We start from the raw sequence: 15,763 nt of genomic DNA, 5'->3' as shown, positions 1-15,763 counted from the left end.
GGTGTGCATGCTGGTACATAGGTGTACTTGCTGTCATTTAGATGTCCTTGCTGGCACATAGGTGTACTTGTCATATAGGTGTACTTGCGGGTACATATGTGTACTTGCGGGTACATAAATGTACTTGTTGTCATATAGGTGTACTTGCTGGCACAAGAAACATAGCCTTGGAGTTTCACATAGAATGCACAGACATTGTGTATTGTGCAAGCTGTGGTCGATGTAAGGCAGGGAAAAACACAACCCCCGTAGAAAGCTGAAAATAAGACACACATCTTAATAACATGCATCACAAAACATGTCGAATTCAGGTATGCACAGAACATACATTTCATCCTTCTGTCTTCTTGTTCTAAAGTTATCAGACACTGTATCCCAGTATATCAGACACTGTATCCCAGGTTATCAGACGCTGTATCCCAGGATATCAGACACTGTACATCCCAGGATATCAGACACTGTATCCCAGTATATCAGACACTGTACATCCCAGGTTATCAGACACTGTATCCCAGGTTATCAGATACTGTACATCCCAGGTTATCAGACACTGTATCCCAGGATATCAGACACTGTACATCCCAGGTTATCAGATACTGTACATCCCAGGTTATCAGACGCTGTATCCCAGGTTATCAGACACTGTATCCCCGGTTATCAGGCACTGTATCCCAGGTTATCAGATACTGTATCCCAGGTTATCAGATACTGTACATTCCAGGATATCAGACACTGTATCCCAGGATATCAGACACTGTATCCCAGGTTATCAGACACAGTGTACATCCCAGGTTATCAGACACTGTATCCCAGGATATCAGACACTGTATCCCAGGTTATCAGACACTTATCCCAGGTTATCAGACACTGTATCCCAGGTTATCAGACACTGTATTCCAGGTTATCAGACACCGTAATCAATAACGACCACGGAGCCGTCTTCGCCGTCTCACCTGTATGTTGTCCTCTGTGGTCGATCACTTCTGGAATGTTTCAACGCTGATTTGTCTACGTTGATATAGTTTCACATGAAGACGGATTAAAAAATATCATAATATATTCTGAAGCAGATATGAACCATTTCAGTGTAGAGTTAGGTTGCCTAGAGATATGCTGTATCAAGACTGAACTAGGACCAACTTGTGAATCGCACTTTGTAAGCGAATGGAAAACGCGTCTTACAGGTCACACCCCCTCCTTCAAAGGTACAAGTGAGGAGTACCACTTCGTGGAATAAAATTCAGCTTTCTTATCCACTCTTCTATTTGTTTACCGACAGCTGACCAAAACGTGTTGTTTAGTACATGTTTCAGATCGCATTCTGTGCTGGACGATGTTGTGTGTGGTCCTGTGACACAGTCATCACTCGCAGTGATGTCGCCCCTGTTGCTCTTGATTTTGTTCGGTTTTGGAGGTCAAAGTCAAGTTATCCCCAACCTTAATGGAGGTAAAGTGTACACCTTCGCACTAACCAAATGAAAAATAAGATCCTGTGGCTGTATGCACATAGGTGTGTTACAACCTAGCTGTATGCACATGGGAGTGTTACAACCTAGCTGTATGGACATGGGAGTGTTACAACCTAGCTGTATGGACATGGGAGAGTTACAACCTAGCTGTATGGACATGGGAGTGTTACAACCTAGCTGTATGGACATGGGAGTGTTACAACCTAGCTGTATGGACATGGGAGTGTTACAACCTAGCTGTATGCATATGGGAGTGCTACAACCTAGCTGTATGCACATGGGAGTGTTACAACCTAGCTGTATGCACATGGGAGTGCTACAACCTAGCTGTATGGACATGGGAGAGTTACAACCTAGCTGTATGCACATGGGGGTGTTACAACCTAGCTGTATGCACATGGGAGTGTTACAACCTAGCTGTATGCACATGGGAGGGCTACAACCTTGCTGTATGCACATGGGAGTGTTACAACCTAGCTGTATGGACATGGGTGTGTTACAACCTAGCTGTATGCACATGGGAGTGTTACAACCTAGCTGTATGCACATGGGAGTGTTACAACCTAGCTGTATGCACATGGGAGCGTTACAACCTTGCTGTATGCACATGGGTGTGTTACAACCTAGCTGTATGGACATGGGAGTGCTACAACCTAGCTGTATGCACATGGGTGTGCCACAACCTAGCTGTATGGACATGGGAGTGCTACAACCTAGCTGTATGGACATGGGAGTGTTACAACCTAGCTGTATGCACATGGGAGTGTTACAACCTAGCTGTATGCACATGGGAGTGTTACAACCTAGCTGTATGCACATGGGAGTGTTACAACCTAGCTGTATGGACATGGGAGTGTTACAACCTAGCTGTATGGACATGGGAGAGTTACAACCTAGCTGTATGCACATGGGAGTGTTACAACCTAGCTGTATGCACATGGGAGTGTTACAACCTAGCTGTATGGACATGGGAGTGTTACAACCTTGCTGTATGCACATGGGAGTGTTACAACCTAGCTGTATGGACATGGGTGTGTTACAACCTAGCTGTATGGACATGGGAGTGTTACAACCTAGCTGTATGCACATGGGAGTGTTACAACCTAGCTGTATGGACATGGGAGTGTTACAACATTGCTGCATGTACATGGGTGTGTTACAACCTAGCTGTATGGACATGGGAGTGTTACAACCTAGCTGTATGCACATGGGAGAGTTACAACCTAGCTGTATGCACATGGGAGTGTTATAACCTAGCTGTATGCACATGGGAGTGTTACAACCTAGCTGTATGGACATGGGAGTGTTACAACCTAGCTGTATGCACATGGGAGTGTTACAACCTTGCTGTATGGACATGGGAGTGTTACAACCTAGCTGTATGGACATGGGAGTGTTACAACCTAGCTGTATGCAACATGTTTGGTCAGTCAAGGAGTATGTAGCAATAACATAAGTTCCAGGAGTATATAACAGTAACATAAGTTCCAGGAGTATATAACAGTAACATAAGTTCCAGGAGTATATAACAGTAACATAAGTTCCAGGAGTATATAACAATAACATAAGTTCCAGGAGTGTATAACAGTAACATAAGTTCCAGGTGTGTATAACAGTAACATAAGTTCCAGGAGTATATAACAGTAACATAAGTTCCAGGAGTATATAACAGTAACATGAGTTCCAGGAGTATATAACAGTAACATAAGTTCCAGGAGTATATACCAGTAACATAAGTTCCAGGAGTATATAACAGTAACAGAAGTTCCAGGAGTATATAACAGTAACATAAGTTCCAGGAGTATATAACAGTAACATAAGTTCCAGGAGTATATAACAGTAACATAAGTTCCAGGAGTGTATAACAGTAACATAAGTTCCAGGAGTGTATAACAGTAACATAAGTTCCAGGAGTGTATAACAGTAACATAAGTTCCAGGAGTATGTAACAGTAACATAAGTTCCAGGAGTATATAACAGTAACATAAGTTCCAGGAGTATATAACAGTAACAGAAGTTCCAGGAGTATATAACAATAACATAAGTTCCAGGAGTATATAACAGTAACATAAGTTCCAGGAGTATATAACAGTAACATAAGTTCCAGGAGTATATAACAGTAACATAAGTTCCAGGAGTATGTAACAGTAACATAAGTTCCAGGAGTATATAACAGTAACATAAGTTCCAGGAGTATGTAACAGTAACATAAGTTCCAGGAGTATGTAACAGTAACATAAGTTCCAGGAGTATATAACAGTAACATAAGTTCCAGGAGTATGTAACAGTAACATAAGTTCCAGGAGTATATAACAATAACATAAGTTCCAGGAGTATATAACAGTAACATAAGTTCCAGGAGTATATAACAGTAACATAAGTTCCAGGAGTATATAACAGTAACATAAGTTCCAGGAGTATGTAACAGTAACATAAGTTCCAGGAGTATATAACAATAACATAAGTTCCAGGAGTATATAACAGTAACATAAGTTCCAGGAGTATATAACAGTAACATAAGTTCCAGGAGTATATAACAGTAACATAAGTTCCAGGAGTATGTAACAGTAACATAAGTTCCAGGAGTATATAACAGTAACATAAGTTCCAGGAGTATGTAACAGTAACATAAGTTCCAGGAGTATATAACAGTAACATAAGTTCCAGGAGTATATAACAGTAACATAAGTTCCAGGAGTATACAACAGTAACATAAGTTCCAGGAGTATACAACAGTAACATAAGTTCCAGGAGTATACAACAGTAACATAAGTTCCAGGAGTGTATAACAGTAACATAAGTTCCAGGAGTATGTAACAGTAACATAAGTTCCAGGAGTGTATAACAGTAACATAAGTTCCAGGAGTATATAACAGTAACATAAGTTCCAGGAGTATATAACAATAACATAAGTTCCAGGAGTATATAACAGTAACATAAGTTCCAGGAGTATATAACAGTAACATAAGTTCCAGGAGTATATAACAGTAACATAAGTTCCAGGAGTATGTAACAGTAACATAAGTTCCAGGAGTATATAACAGTAACATAAGTTCCAGGAGTGTATAACAGTAATGTAAGGTCCAGGAATATATAGCAGTTACGCTAGGTCCAAATGTATATAACCATAATATATGGTCAAGGGGCATATAATATTTGTCTAAGGTCCCAGGAGTATATGACAGTTATATGCAAGGTCCAAGAGTGTATAGCAGTTATACTAGATTCAAAGTTTACAAGCCGATGGTAAAATGCACCGGAGTTATGACAACTTAGCGCTGGGACAGCTTTGTGCAACGGGACCAAGGATTATATAACCATTTTGAACAAGTCAGATTGGATCATAGTCTGTCGTACAGACCCTGAAGTATATATATCCAAGAAAGTCTAGAAAGTATGGCAAGTCTAGATTTCCATAGCTTCTGAAAATGAAGAAAGTCTCAGGGCTCCATTTCATTATATTGTTATTTCACTATGAACGTTTTTCAGTAAAATATGTTCATTTCAGAGACTAGCTGTTAGTCTAATTGGATCACATAGTCTGTCGTACAGAACCTGAAGTATATATATCCAGGAAAGCCCAGGCAAGTCTAGAAAATGTGGCAAGTCTAGATTTCCATAACTTCTGAAAATGAAGAAAGTCTCAGGGCTCCATTTTATTATATTGTGTGTTTTTTCACTATGAACTTTTTTTCAGTAAAATACATCCATTTCAGAGACTAGCTGTCAGTATAATTGGATCACAATGCGGTCAGGTGATCGTTCTCTTTCCCTGTTCTTTGTTCTAGAACTCCAGGGAACCAAAATTGATCCAGCATTTATCGGAGAAACGATTGTGTTTGAATGCGTCATCACAAACGACAGTTTGCGCGTCAGCTCCTCATCTATCAGGATACGACATGCACACTCCAACGCCTCCATCGGTAGGGTTGTGAATCAGACAGCGACGTCGGCGACGATAAAGGTGAAGGTGACGTCCCTCTCTGACGCCGGCATGTACTACTGTACCCTTTCCACCGCGGGTGGGGACTTTGACCTGGGTTATGCGTGGGTTGATGTGGACTGTGAGTAACGGCCTACCAGTATACAATAGACACCTTTTGATCAACCTCCGACTTTATCAGTATTTCGAGGTTGAAGGTCCATTAATCCATTAATAATTCGATTAGTTAATTCATAATAATAAATAATTCTGTGAGCTGCTACATTTTATGCCCATAGTCTATTCTCTACTTTCTGTCGGCTAATTCTTACTCTCTTAAATCTAACATATACATTTAAGCGTCAACGTGACCTCTAAGTATAGCGTAGTAGAATATGACGTAAAGCCAGACAATGCACCTAGTTACTGATGGATGATCATGGTTATTATACCACTCAACGGTTGACAGGGATATTCTGGGGACAGCTGGGGACTGCATTTCGCATTTTCTTGAAAATACATTACAGAAATTAAGTTGGTATCGTTTAAATAGTGTTTAACATCGCAAACGAACGGAAACATTAAAAAAAAAGATATTTCAAGCCAATTAAATATCTACGGAAGCGTAGTAAGGCAACCGTGGAATATTTTTTTCCTCATTATTTCCTACGTAGGAGATACTATGTCCTACGTGGGTGTTAAGTCCTACGGAAGAGATGATATGTCCAAAGTAGGAGAAGGTGACACACAAAAATCACTGTGGGCCTACTACATTTGTGTAAACAGTTACACGGGGCAATTATTTTTTAATTTGTGGTTTATCCTTATGAACGAATGAGTGGTATAGATAGTCCATTTTAGCACTGGATAACGCTTAGTTAACAGGAGGAAATTATAGGTACTATTTACTGGAGAAACTTTGCAATTTTGTGTTCTCACTTCAATTTTGTATGGAACCAGATAGATCAGGTTCGACCTGGCCTCACCCTGCTTATAACCTTTGACCTTTCTGTGCCCTGGCTTTCGCCGAAATGGTAAAGCTAGACTGGAACTTGCACCCCATTTACATTCTTGCTCAAAACATAACTTTGAAATGTGTGTTACAACGGAAGTACTGATTCAAATGGTCATATAGCCAGCCAATCAGAGTACAGCTCACTTCCTCTATTTCAGACCCTCTTGCCCCAGTCACGGACTTGAACTGTACCGTGCCCCCGGGGATGACACAGCTGGGGTGTACATACACCCTGCCTCTACCGTACCGCCACCCCGAGGACATCCTGGGATGTGTGTACTGCTGTCCACAGTGAGATATCCATCTTCATCTCAATCAATGGGCCGGTACATGTGGGAAAACTGGGGATGACGTCTTCGTGACTCATACGCCGTTAACTTGCCATTGTCTTGAACAAATCCGACGTCATGTATATCACATTTTAAGGCGGTAGGGTAGCCTAGTGGTTATATAAAGCGTTCGCTCGTCACGCCGAAGGCCCTGGTTCGATTCCCCACATGGGTACATTGTGTGAATCCCATTTTCTGGAGTCCGACGCCGTGGTATTGTTGGAATATTGCTAAAAGCGGCGTAAAACTAAACTCACTCACTCAAATTTCAAAGCAAATACTACCTGAAAAAATATGGTACTTCCTCAATGCTAACATTCAGGTACGACATTCAGGTACGACATTCAGGTAAGACATTCAGGTAAGATATTCCGGTGAGCGTTCGTTCGTCATGCTGAATATTCAGGTTCCCTACATGGGTGAAATGCATGGATAGTGTTGATATTGGAGTAATATTACAAGGTGCGATGTGAATCAATGCCCACTCACTGACTCTATTTTTGGCTTTCAGTACAGAAGTAGAATCAAGGGATATTCGCTGCTGTGGCCTGAGTGCCAAAAACAACCCTGGCGCGAAGACCACCCTCAGCTTGTTAAGGTATGGGAGTTACGGTCACCTTAGCTCTAAGATCGCTTTGAACAAACTGACCATGTAAAGCCCTACCCGCCCACTTACTTATTTTTTACTTTCAGGAAAGAAGTGGAATCTTTGGGGGACTTTTGCTTGTGTGACTTGGGCAGACACTTTTCCTTACCAGCGGGAAACAGTTTGTATTCTACGTACAGTTTCCAAATCCTGTTATGGCACAGCCGCAGAAATGTTTCCGAGAAGTCGAAAGAATTCACTGTGCTACCAGTTGAAGTGGGTAGGTATTGTAGGAATGCTCTTTGAAACGGTCCTTACACGTACAAACATGATCTTTCCAATATTGTTGAATTTACTACAGCACATTATCGTTTCACCTAGCTCATCACCACCTCCTTCTAGTCAAGGTCACTTGTTGTATCATGGTAAGGTCAAGGTCACCAGTATTTAAAGAGATTATCATAAGAAATACCCATGATACAAAGTACGACTGAGTTGTATTTATGGCGGGGATACGAGTACAACCAGCGAGAAGGTCACGCCCTTTGTTTAAGTACGTGAACGAAGCCAGGCACGTGTTTTATCACATCACCGGAAAACAACTCACCCTGTATCATATTTGTACCCCCACCATAAACACTACTCGCCTGTGCATGAATATAACAACATAATTCAGGTATTATTGAGACAAACTTAAATCAAAATAGTTTTGAATGACTGAATCCGACAGTTTATCAAAATTGCTGCGCAGTTTCACCTCGAAACTGAACAAGAACGAGGTTCATTATGAAGCCTGTCCACACGTCCTTATATGACTTATATGACTTACATGACTGTTTATTGACCTTTTAAGCATTTGTTATTCCTTAGAAGTAGTCATAAAGAAAATACAACTATATAAGAAATTGGAGTGTAACTTGATTAGTGATATCTACAAATTCAGCTCCCTAAAGCTCTCTGTTTAATAAAAGGACTAGCACACCTAGTTTTCACGCAATAAAGGTGAGGTACTGTACCTATGCAGTGCCGTGTGTAAGTTACGAAGTATATTTGGGCCGTACCTGAATTGCAGTTATCCCTCCACCAGTCGACATCGTGCATGTCACCGAAAGGGGGGCAAGGCATCTACAGTTGTCATGGCAACAGCTGGATGATTTCGTTGAATATGTATACCGTGTCACGTATACAGCTACATCAGGAAACGTCGAGCAGGTAAACATGCAGGATGGAGTCTACAGAACATCCACTCAAGAAATCTTTAACACCAATCCAAGTCATGAACTTTTCCCAGCATGTCCTGAAAGCTGTAAATTTATATCATTTTTTATGTTGACTTTTGTATGATACCATTTGTATGAGACGCTATGTGTATTTTATACCCAAGTAAGAAAACCTAATGGAATAATGCAATGACTCCAACAATTATTTTAATGGAATATCTCAACTACTAGGTCTACTGTGTCACCTTGACCCACACCTACCGTCGGCTAGCGTCCTAACAGTGACCGGGTTCCCCTGGCTCCAGTACCCAGTTGCTAGGTCACTTTCACGGCCTTGAACTAAGATGGAGTAGATGGTGAATGGATTCAGTTCTCGTAAGATGATCTCTGTAGACTTTGTCTGCATTGTAGAAATCTAAAACAATATATATATATATATATATATATATATATATATATATATATATATATGTGTGTGTGTGTGTGTGTGTGTGTGTGTGTGTGTGTGTGTGATGGATCTTACGCATTGTTGAGATATTCCATTAAAATAATTGTATATATATATATGCGTGATTGACTTTCTACTTTGTTAGAGAAATCTTTCAAGGCTTACAATATTTAGTATATATACGTATGACCTTTGACGCAATGTCCTTGTTGGAATCAATTACTGGCGCCAGAACTAACGGAGGCCAGAAAGTAGCATCTAATAAAACCAGTAGAAGTCATTTTTAAAAAACAATCTATTGTTTTAGATTTCTACAAGGCAGACAAATTCTACAGAGATCATCTTACGAGAACTGAATCCATTCACCATCTACTCCATCTTAGTTCAAGGCCGTGAAAGTGACCTAGCAACTGGGTACTGGAGCCAGGGGAACCCGGTCACTGTTAGGACGCTAGCCGACGGTAGGTGTGGGTCAAGGTGACACAGTAGACGTGGGTCAAGGTGAAACGGTAGACGTGGTCAAGGTGTCTCGGTAGGTGTTGGTGGAGGTGTAGGTGTGGGTGTACGTGTGCGTGTGGGTAGTTGTAGGTCGGTGACTCCGCACGTGTGGGCCAAGGTTACTCTTTATGTGTGGGGTCAACGTGAATCGGTAGTTGTGGAGTCACGTGTGACTGAGGGTCAAAGTGACCTCGATAGCTGTGATTAAGGATGATGGTGATAACAACAAGTGAAACTGTGTTTAAATCTTCACTTTCAGCTCCAGAAAGAGCACCACGAGTATCCCCTGCCGTGTTTGGAACTGATGATGGGAGGGTTGTCGTGTACTGGCAGGTACGTACCGGTTGCTATATTAGTACAGTGACTTGGCGGCCAAGTGGTACATGCGGCAGAAATTAACTGTCAGAGTCCCGTAGTGGTACAAGGATCTGGAGGCCGTGTTTCGAATCCAGCACTCTCCTGATTTTGATTCCTAGGATAACACAGTCGTGCCGGAGATCGTGGTACAAACCCAGTATTCTCCTGATTTTGATTCCAAGGCTGTGCTCAGGATAACATGCGATGACTCATTTTCACTTTAGGCCTTGATCCTGATAGGTACTAACCCACTCACGTACAGGGATACACCGCATCTCTAAACATAAACTGGGGCGGTTGGGTAGCCTAGAAGTTAACGCTCGTCACGGAACGGCCCGAGTTCGATTCCCTCTTAGTACAACGTGGGAAGCCCATTTGTGTTGTCCCTTGCCGTGATATTTGCTGGAATAATGCTAAAACGGCGGAAAACTAAATTTACTCACTCGCTCATTTAAGATATAATGACGTAGACAAGAAAGCTCGCTCCTGTTGTATTGGGTTGTAGTTTGGTAAATCTAGATTTCTGCAGATTCACGGACATTCACGGGCTTGCTATATTTTCATGGTGTTTTAAGAATTTAACAACGTGATATCTGTTATTGTCCCGTGAGAGACTATACATGTCTCTACACGCCCATTGGGGTATCGCTTCAAGTGAGAGAAGTTTGGAATACTGTAAGTGATCGTGAGAATGGAAGATCGCGAGAATGTCCCTTACAGTGTTCCATAGAGAAGTGTGACGTCGCTTGGTGAGTTTGATTACTGCAGCGTGGTTGTAGGGGTGCACTAATGTAAAGTTTATGGTCACAGCCCCTGTCGCCTGGGGAGGAGAATGGAGAGATGCAAGGCTACATGGTTCAGTGTGAAGATGAGGAGGAGAGACGTGTTGGTTCCGGGAGGTTCTCGATGACACTGGACATTCCCAGTGACCGCCGTGGACAGTGGTGTAACGTGTCTGCGGTCAACAACGTCGGAGTGTCACCCACGTCGTCACTTTATATACCATCACGAAGGCCAGGTACATATGATACATATCATCACGGAGGTCAGGTACATATGATACATATCATCACGGAGGCCAGGTACATATGATACATATCATCACGGAGGCCAGGTACATATGATACATATCATCACGGAGGCCAGGTGCATATGATACATACCACCACGGAGGTCAGGTTTATATGATGCATATCATCAAGAGGTCAGAATACATATGACACACAACATCACGGAGGTCAGGCATACATGATAGTAACCCTCAAGAGGTCAGGTACATATGATACACATCACCACGAAGGTCAGGTACATAATATGATACACATCATCACGAAGGTCACGTACATATGATGCATGCATGTCATCACGAAGGGCAGGCACATATGATGCATGTCATCACGAAGGTCTGGTACATATGATGCATGTCATCACGGAGATCAGGTACATATGATGCATGTCATCAAGAGGCCACGTTTGACCACGCGCCTCTGTACATACCGCCGCGTTGCTTTGTAATGTTGAAAAGATTATCTCCTGAAGTCGGTTTTTTTTTCAGAATTGACGTCTCGGGAATTTTGGGTGGCGGGTGGAGAGGGTGACGCCAACATTACCTTCCTCTGGGACTTGGGCGGTCGGGAACTACATAACTGTGCAGCGTATTGGTGTCAAGCAGCAGATACGACCGGCTTGTGTCAGGTGAGCGACACAACCAGAAACAATAACACAACACAACCAGACACAATATCACATCGCAACCAGTTCTATACATATCTACCGAGAAGCATTACAAGGCATACGGGTCTGTCACTGTGCATTTTGATAGAAACAAATAATCCTTTTAAACTGAAAAGAAATCGAGACTTGCTTCATTTAGGTCCTTTGTATAAAGGTCTACACGGAAGGGGAAATGATGTGGTTCAGGGACTGTGAAACAGTCTAGTGCGCTGTCAGTATTAAAAGTTTTCAACTTTTAGGCCCCTGTCCAGTGGGAAACCGTGTCATGTGACCAGCAGAATCTGACCATTGATATCGGTCATGTTATGCATAACCAGCGCCTCACGGTGGGTTTCTCAGCGCAGTTGTCTGCCCCTGGGGGTCCAGTCTGGAGCTCCATCAAGAGGCAGTATTGTGTCTATGCACATAACAAAGGTTGGTTCGTAGGATATTTTATCTTCTTGTCAAAGCATTTACACTATCTCATCGTGTGTCCTGACAAATATGCATTTTAAGTGGCACTATTGTCACAAGACAGGTATCCCACAGTAGACTGCATATTGTTGGTGATATTCACGATCTATATATCAAAGGTGTCAGCGGTTTATTGTCAACGAGAAACAGTAAACACCAGGACCACGGATTTTGTTGTTGAAGTTCTGACTACTTTCTTCGGTTGTTAGGTATCTGTGTATGTGTGAAAACGGCACAATGTATGACGTCATCAGGCAGCTGCTGATTGGTGTTATGGCGCGTACAATGGTGCTCGTGGTGCATTGCATGAGTGACTGTTGCAGTCCCTCCAGCTCCCGATGGGTTCCGACTTTCCCCGAGTCAGCCCCCTCTGGCTGTTCACGTGGAGTGGAGATCCCCCGACTGTCGACAGAACCCCGCCTACATCACAAGCTATGTCCTGTCATACTGTCCGGTGCCGGAAGCTGATGACTACTGTTCAGGTGAGCTTTGTGTGACCTTCAGGGCCTTTCAGGTGAGCTTTATCTGACCTTCAGGACTGTTCAGGGAAGCTTTGTGTGACTTTCAGAGAGTACATTGTCCTTTATTCACACACGTGGCGGTATCTGTTGAAGTAAGCTTTGTGCGATATCCAGAAAGTATATTGTAATGTCTTATGCAGCACCTTAAGTAACGTGATGACGTTAGCTCTCTGGCGTTATCAGAGATATTGACTTATAACGTGGAACTCTCTTTAGATTCCAGGAGAAACAGTGTGGTTGACGGTGATGCCGTCAGCTACCTCATCCGTGACCTTGAGCCAGGAGCCATCTACAAGGTCAATATCCGGGCGGTGTCCCAGGTCCTTCAAGGTCCTTGGAGTACTCCTGTTATAGGACGAGTCGAGGACGGTAAGGCCTCTCTTTAATAGAATGTTGTTCTGCCAATTGACTGGTTTCAGTCAACGACCTTTCAGAGGAGCACCCAAGGTCTAGAATACCAGTTGTCCGACTTCCATTTTTCTGAAAGTCGGGGTGGCTGAGCGAGCGAGGTGCCAGACTCTGGGGATACGGGCTCGAATCCCGAAAAAAGTACTAGAATTTATACTCTACCAAGAAAGTGTAAATCCAAATGACCTTTCTGATCATTAATAACTTAGCCTAAGAATGTTCAATGTTTGAAGCCAGTTATTTGAACACACCTACAAACTGCAGAAGCGTCAACTCCTTAACACATCAGCGGTTAATAGTGTAAACACAACTCCTTCAGTCAGACATGTTACACAGAAAATACCATTCACTTCTGAATATTCATTCCTCACATCTACCTTTTAATATTTTGTCAGATGCAAGTCCTTTGAAGATAATACTGGCCGTCACCGGGTGCATGTCATCCATTCCGGTCTTCATCTTGTGTTTTTACATCGTCAAGCGGTAAAGTCTCTCACTGGCACTTAGAAACCGAAGAATGGGAGTATTTTATAGATATACAACTTCTATATTCTGCATAGGCGATGTTTTGACATAATTTTTTTTATATTCTAATGTTGTTGCAAGTTTCATGACGTGCTTGACAACGACACTAGAATCTATCTCGAAACGTCGAATTTTGCAACAAAATCACGGCGGGGGACAGTAGAAATTGGTTTCGATTTAACCCCTTGAGAGTCCATCAGCCACGAAGAAAATGAAGACATGACATATTCCGGGAACAACCTGTCTATTGTTTGCAACGTTGTTCAAGGACTCCCATTTCATCTCATGAATACTGAACAAGCGGACTAGTTTTTTTATATATCCTAGTCGAGTGAGCTAAGATCCACATTGTAAATCAGGACCTTTAAGGTGTCTTCGTGAATGTGAAATGAAACGTGCGTTAATTTAGCTTTTGAATAATACATTGAGTAGTTACATCTTAGTGTATAATGGTATGTGTAACTGCCTGTAACTGGGGTGTTCCCTCATGTAGATATGGTGTAATCCCTTGCGGTGTTTGTAGGATGAGCTAGCGTTCCCCATTTAAAACTTGGTGATACGCTAGCAAACCCGGGAAAGCAGCCTGGCACCATTTCATCCACTCCGTATATTGTTCTGTCCATGTTCTGGACACTTCCAGAATTTCCAAGCAGAGGCGACTTTCCAACTGGAACCTACAGGCAGAAATGATTTTCTCTCGACATATACACTCTTTATATCAGTGAGGCGGTAATGAAGCTTGAATGTATCAACTATCTACATTCCAGGGCAAGGTCATCATGGAACACTGGACATTTATATTCGTACCCGCGTTTTGTAAGTGCCCACAGTTACACTCTATTCCATGTCTGTGATAAACATAATCTGCATCATTAACGTTTACTGGAAGGAAACATTTTGTAAGTTTGTGAGTTTTGTAATGAATGATGCAAAATATAACGCGATCATGTAAACTATCGTCCAAAAGAAACTTGGCAGCTACATTTGAAACACAATTAAATTCGCCGTTAGAAACAAAACCATACTAAAAACCCTAACCCTGCACAATATGAATCCATGTACTGGCTGGAGTGTTTAACTAGTTTATATTTTGCAAAAATACGTGATTTGCGTATTAAGAAATTGCACATGCACAGACAGTATAAAAACGATTCCGTTCATATGATAGAGATGCGGTGTTACGAGAAACCGGAAGAGAAACGTCCAGGCTAACACAAGAAGTGCAGGAGAGTGCCATAGGAAATGGTAAATGCTGCAAATGTGTGCACTACAGACCCATGCAGCAATAGCAGCTACCCTATACTGTAGGCAACTTGATCCAGTGAGTCAGAACCACATGTCGGACAAAAGACAGACCAAGGACAGGCAGACCAAGTATGACCACGACGCTGACGATCGCTACCTACTCGGCCATCTTGCATCTGCGTCAGTCTTGCCTGTGGCGTCATCGACGTCCAACGCGTTGTGTCGTGTGGTCAGTACTCAGATAGTAAGAAGACGACTCAGGGCAGCCGGTATTTGGCCTTGCAGACCTTACAGAATTGACCAATTAACATCGTCTTCGAAGACGGAGATGTGTGCGGACGTTGGTAACGTCGTAACAGGGCCTGTAAGGAGGTGACGACACTGCGCGAGACTTTATGTCGTTTAGTACTTCCGGTGACAAACAACGCTTTGCGGCAATGGAGATAGCACTGTTAGAAGGGATAATCTTGATAATCTTACTCGGCGCAATCTGTATGACGAATAACACTGTGACGTGTAACAAACTACAAAATCACTTGGCTTAGGTTGCATGGATAACACGTGTATATCTGTCAAATCAGCTGCAGTGAAGTCGAAGCGTTGTCTTCAGGCTGGTCATTAGTCGAGGTAAGTCAAACAAATTACACCTATTTCTTTGTTTTCACTAAACAGCTGGATAGTTTAATAATGGCACGTACAGTAAGCCAGGAGTTGACACGTGTGCAGATCTGTGAATCGTTTGATGGGATTTCTTATTGTATATTAGTTGCAGTTTAACATTGAATATCGCTTGCGTTATTCATCATCACAAATAACCGTTAGGTTTATCCTGATCATTGTATAGCGATGTAGATTTCTCTGAAGGAATCTCACACTAATATTTTTGTAACCAATGGAGATGGGACAAAAACATGAGTTATTGATACATATTTTTTTCGTTAATATTTGTAATAAAGTATTCATGTTGTGCAAAAAAACTGCATGAGTGTGGTAATAAACGCGCTATAAACTATCTTGCAGGTTTGAATAATCC

General features: G+C 42.2%; 1 protein-coding gene across 1 annotated transcript in view; it reads left to right on the top strand.

Annotated features, from left to right (window-relative positions):
* The window catches only part of LOC137291196 (uncharacterized), a 29,845-nt gene that overhangs the window by 11,954 nt on the left and 2,128 nt on the right, over nt 1-15,763 (top strand). The window contains exons 2-15 of the mRNA XM_067822486.1: nt 5,258-5,533; nt 6,565-6,697; nt 7,429-7,601; nt 8,394-8,533; nt 9,297-9,450; nt 9,747-9,820; nt 10,655-10,862; nt 11,400-11,539; nt 11,818-11,992; nt 12,355-12,513; nt 12,769-12,921; nt 13,356-13,443; nt 14,253-14,301; nt 14,759-14,959. Of these exons, the coding sequence (XP_067678587.1) occupies nt 5,258-5,533; nt 6,565-6,697; nt 7,429-7,601; nt 8,394-8,533; nt 9,297-9,450; nt 9,747-9,820; nt 10,655-10,862; nt 11,400-11,539; nt 11,818-11,992; nt 12,355-12,513; nt 12,769-12,921; nt 13,356-13,443; nt 14,253-14,301; nt 14,759-14,959 (2,123 nt within the window). The remainder of the gene's footprint in view (nt 1-5,257; nt 5,534-6,564; nt 6,698-7,428; nt 7,602-8,393; nt 8,534-9,296; nt 9,451-9,746; nt 9,821-10,654; nt 10,863-11,399; nt 11,540-11,817; nt 11,993-12,354; nt 12,514-12,768; nt 12,922-13,355; nt 13,444-14,252; nt 14,302-14,758; nt 14,960-15,763) is intronic.

The sequence above is a fragment of the Haliotis asinina genome, chromosome 7, assembly GCF_037392515.1.
Source record: "Haliotis asinina isolate JCU_RB_2024 chromosome 7, JCU_Hal_asi_v2, whole genome shotgun sequence".
Taxonomy (NCBI): Eukaryota; Metazoa; Mollusca; class Gastropoda; order Lepetellida; family Haliotidae; genus Haliotis; species Haliotis asinina.
This window is presented reverse-complemented; position numbering and strand designations above follow the sequence as displayed.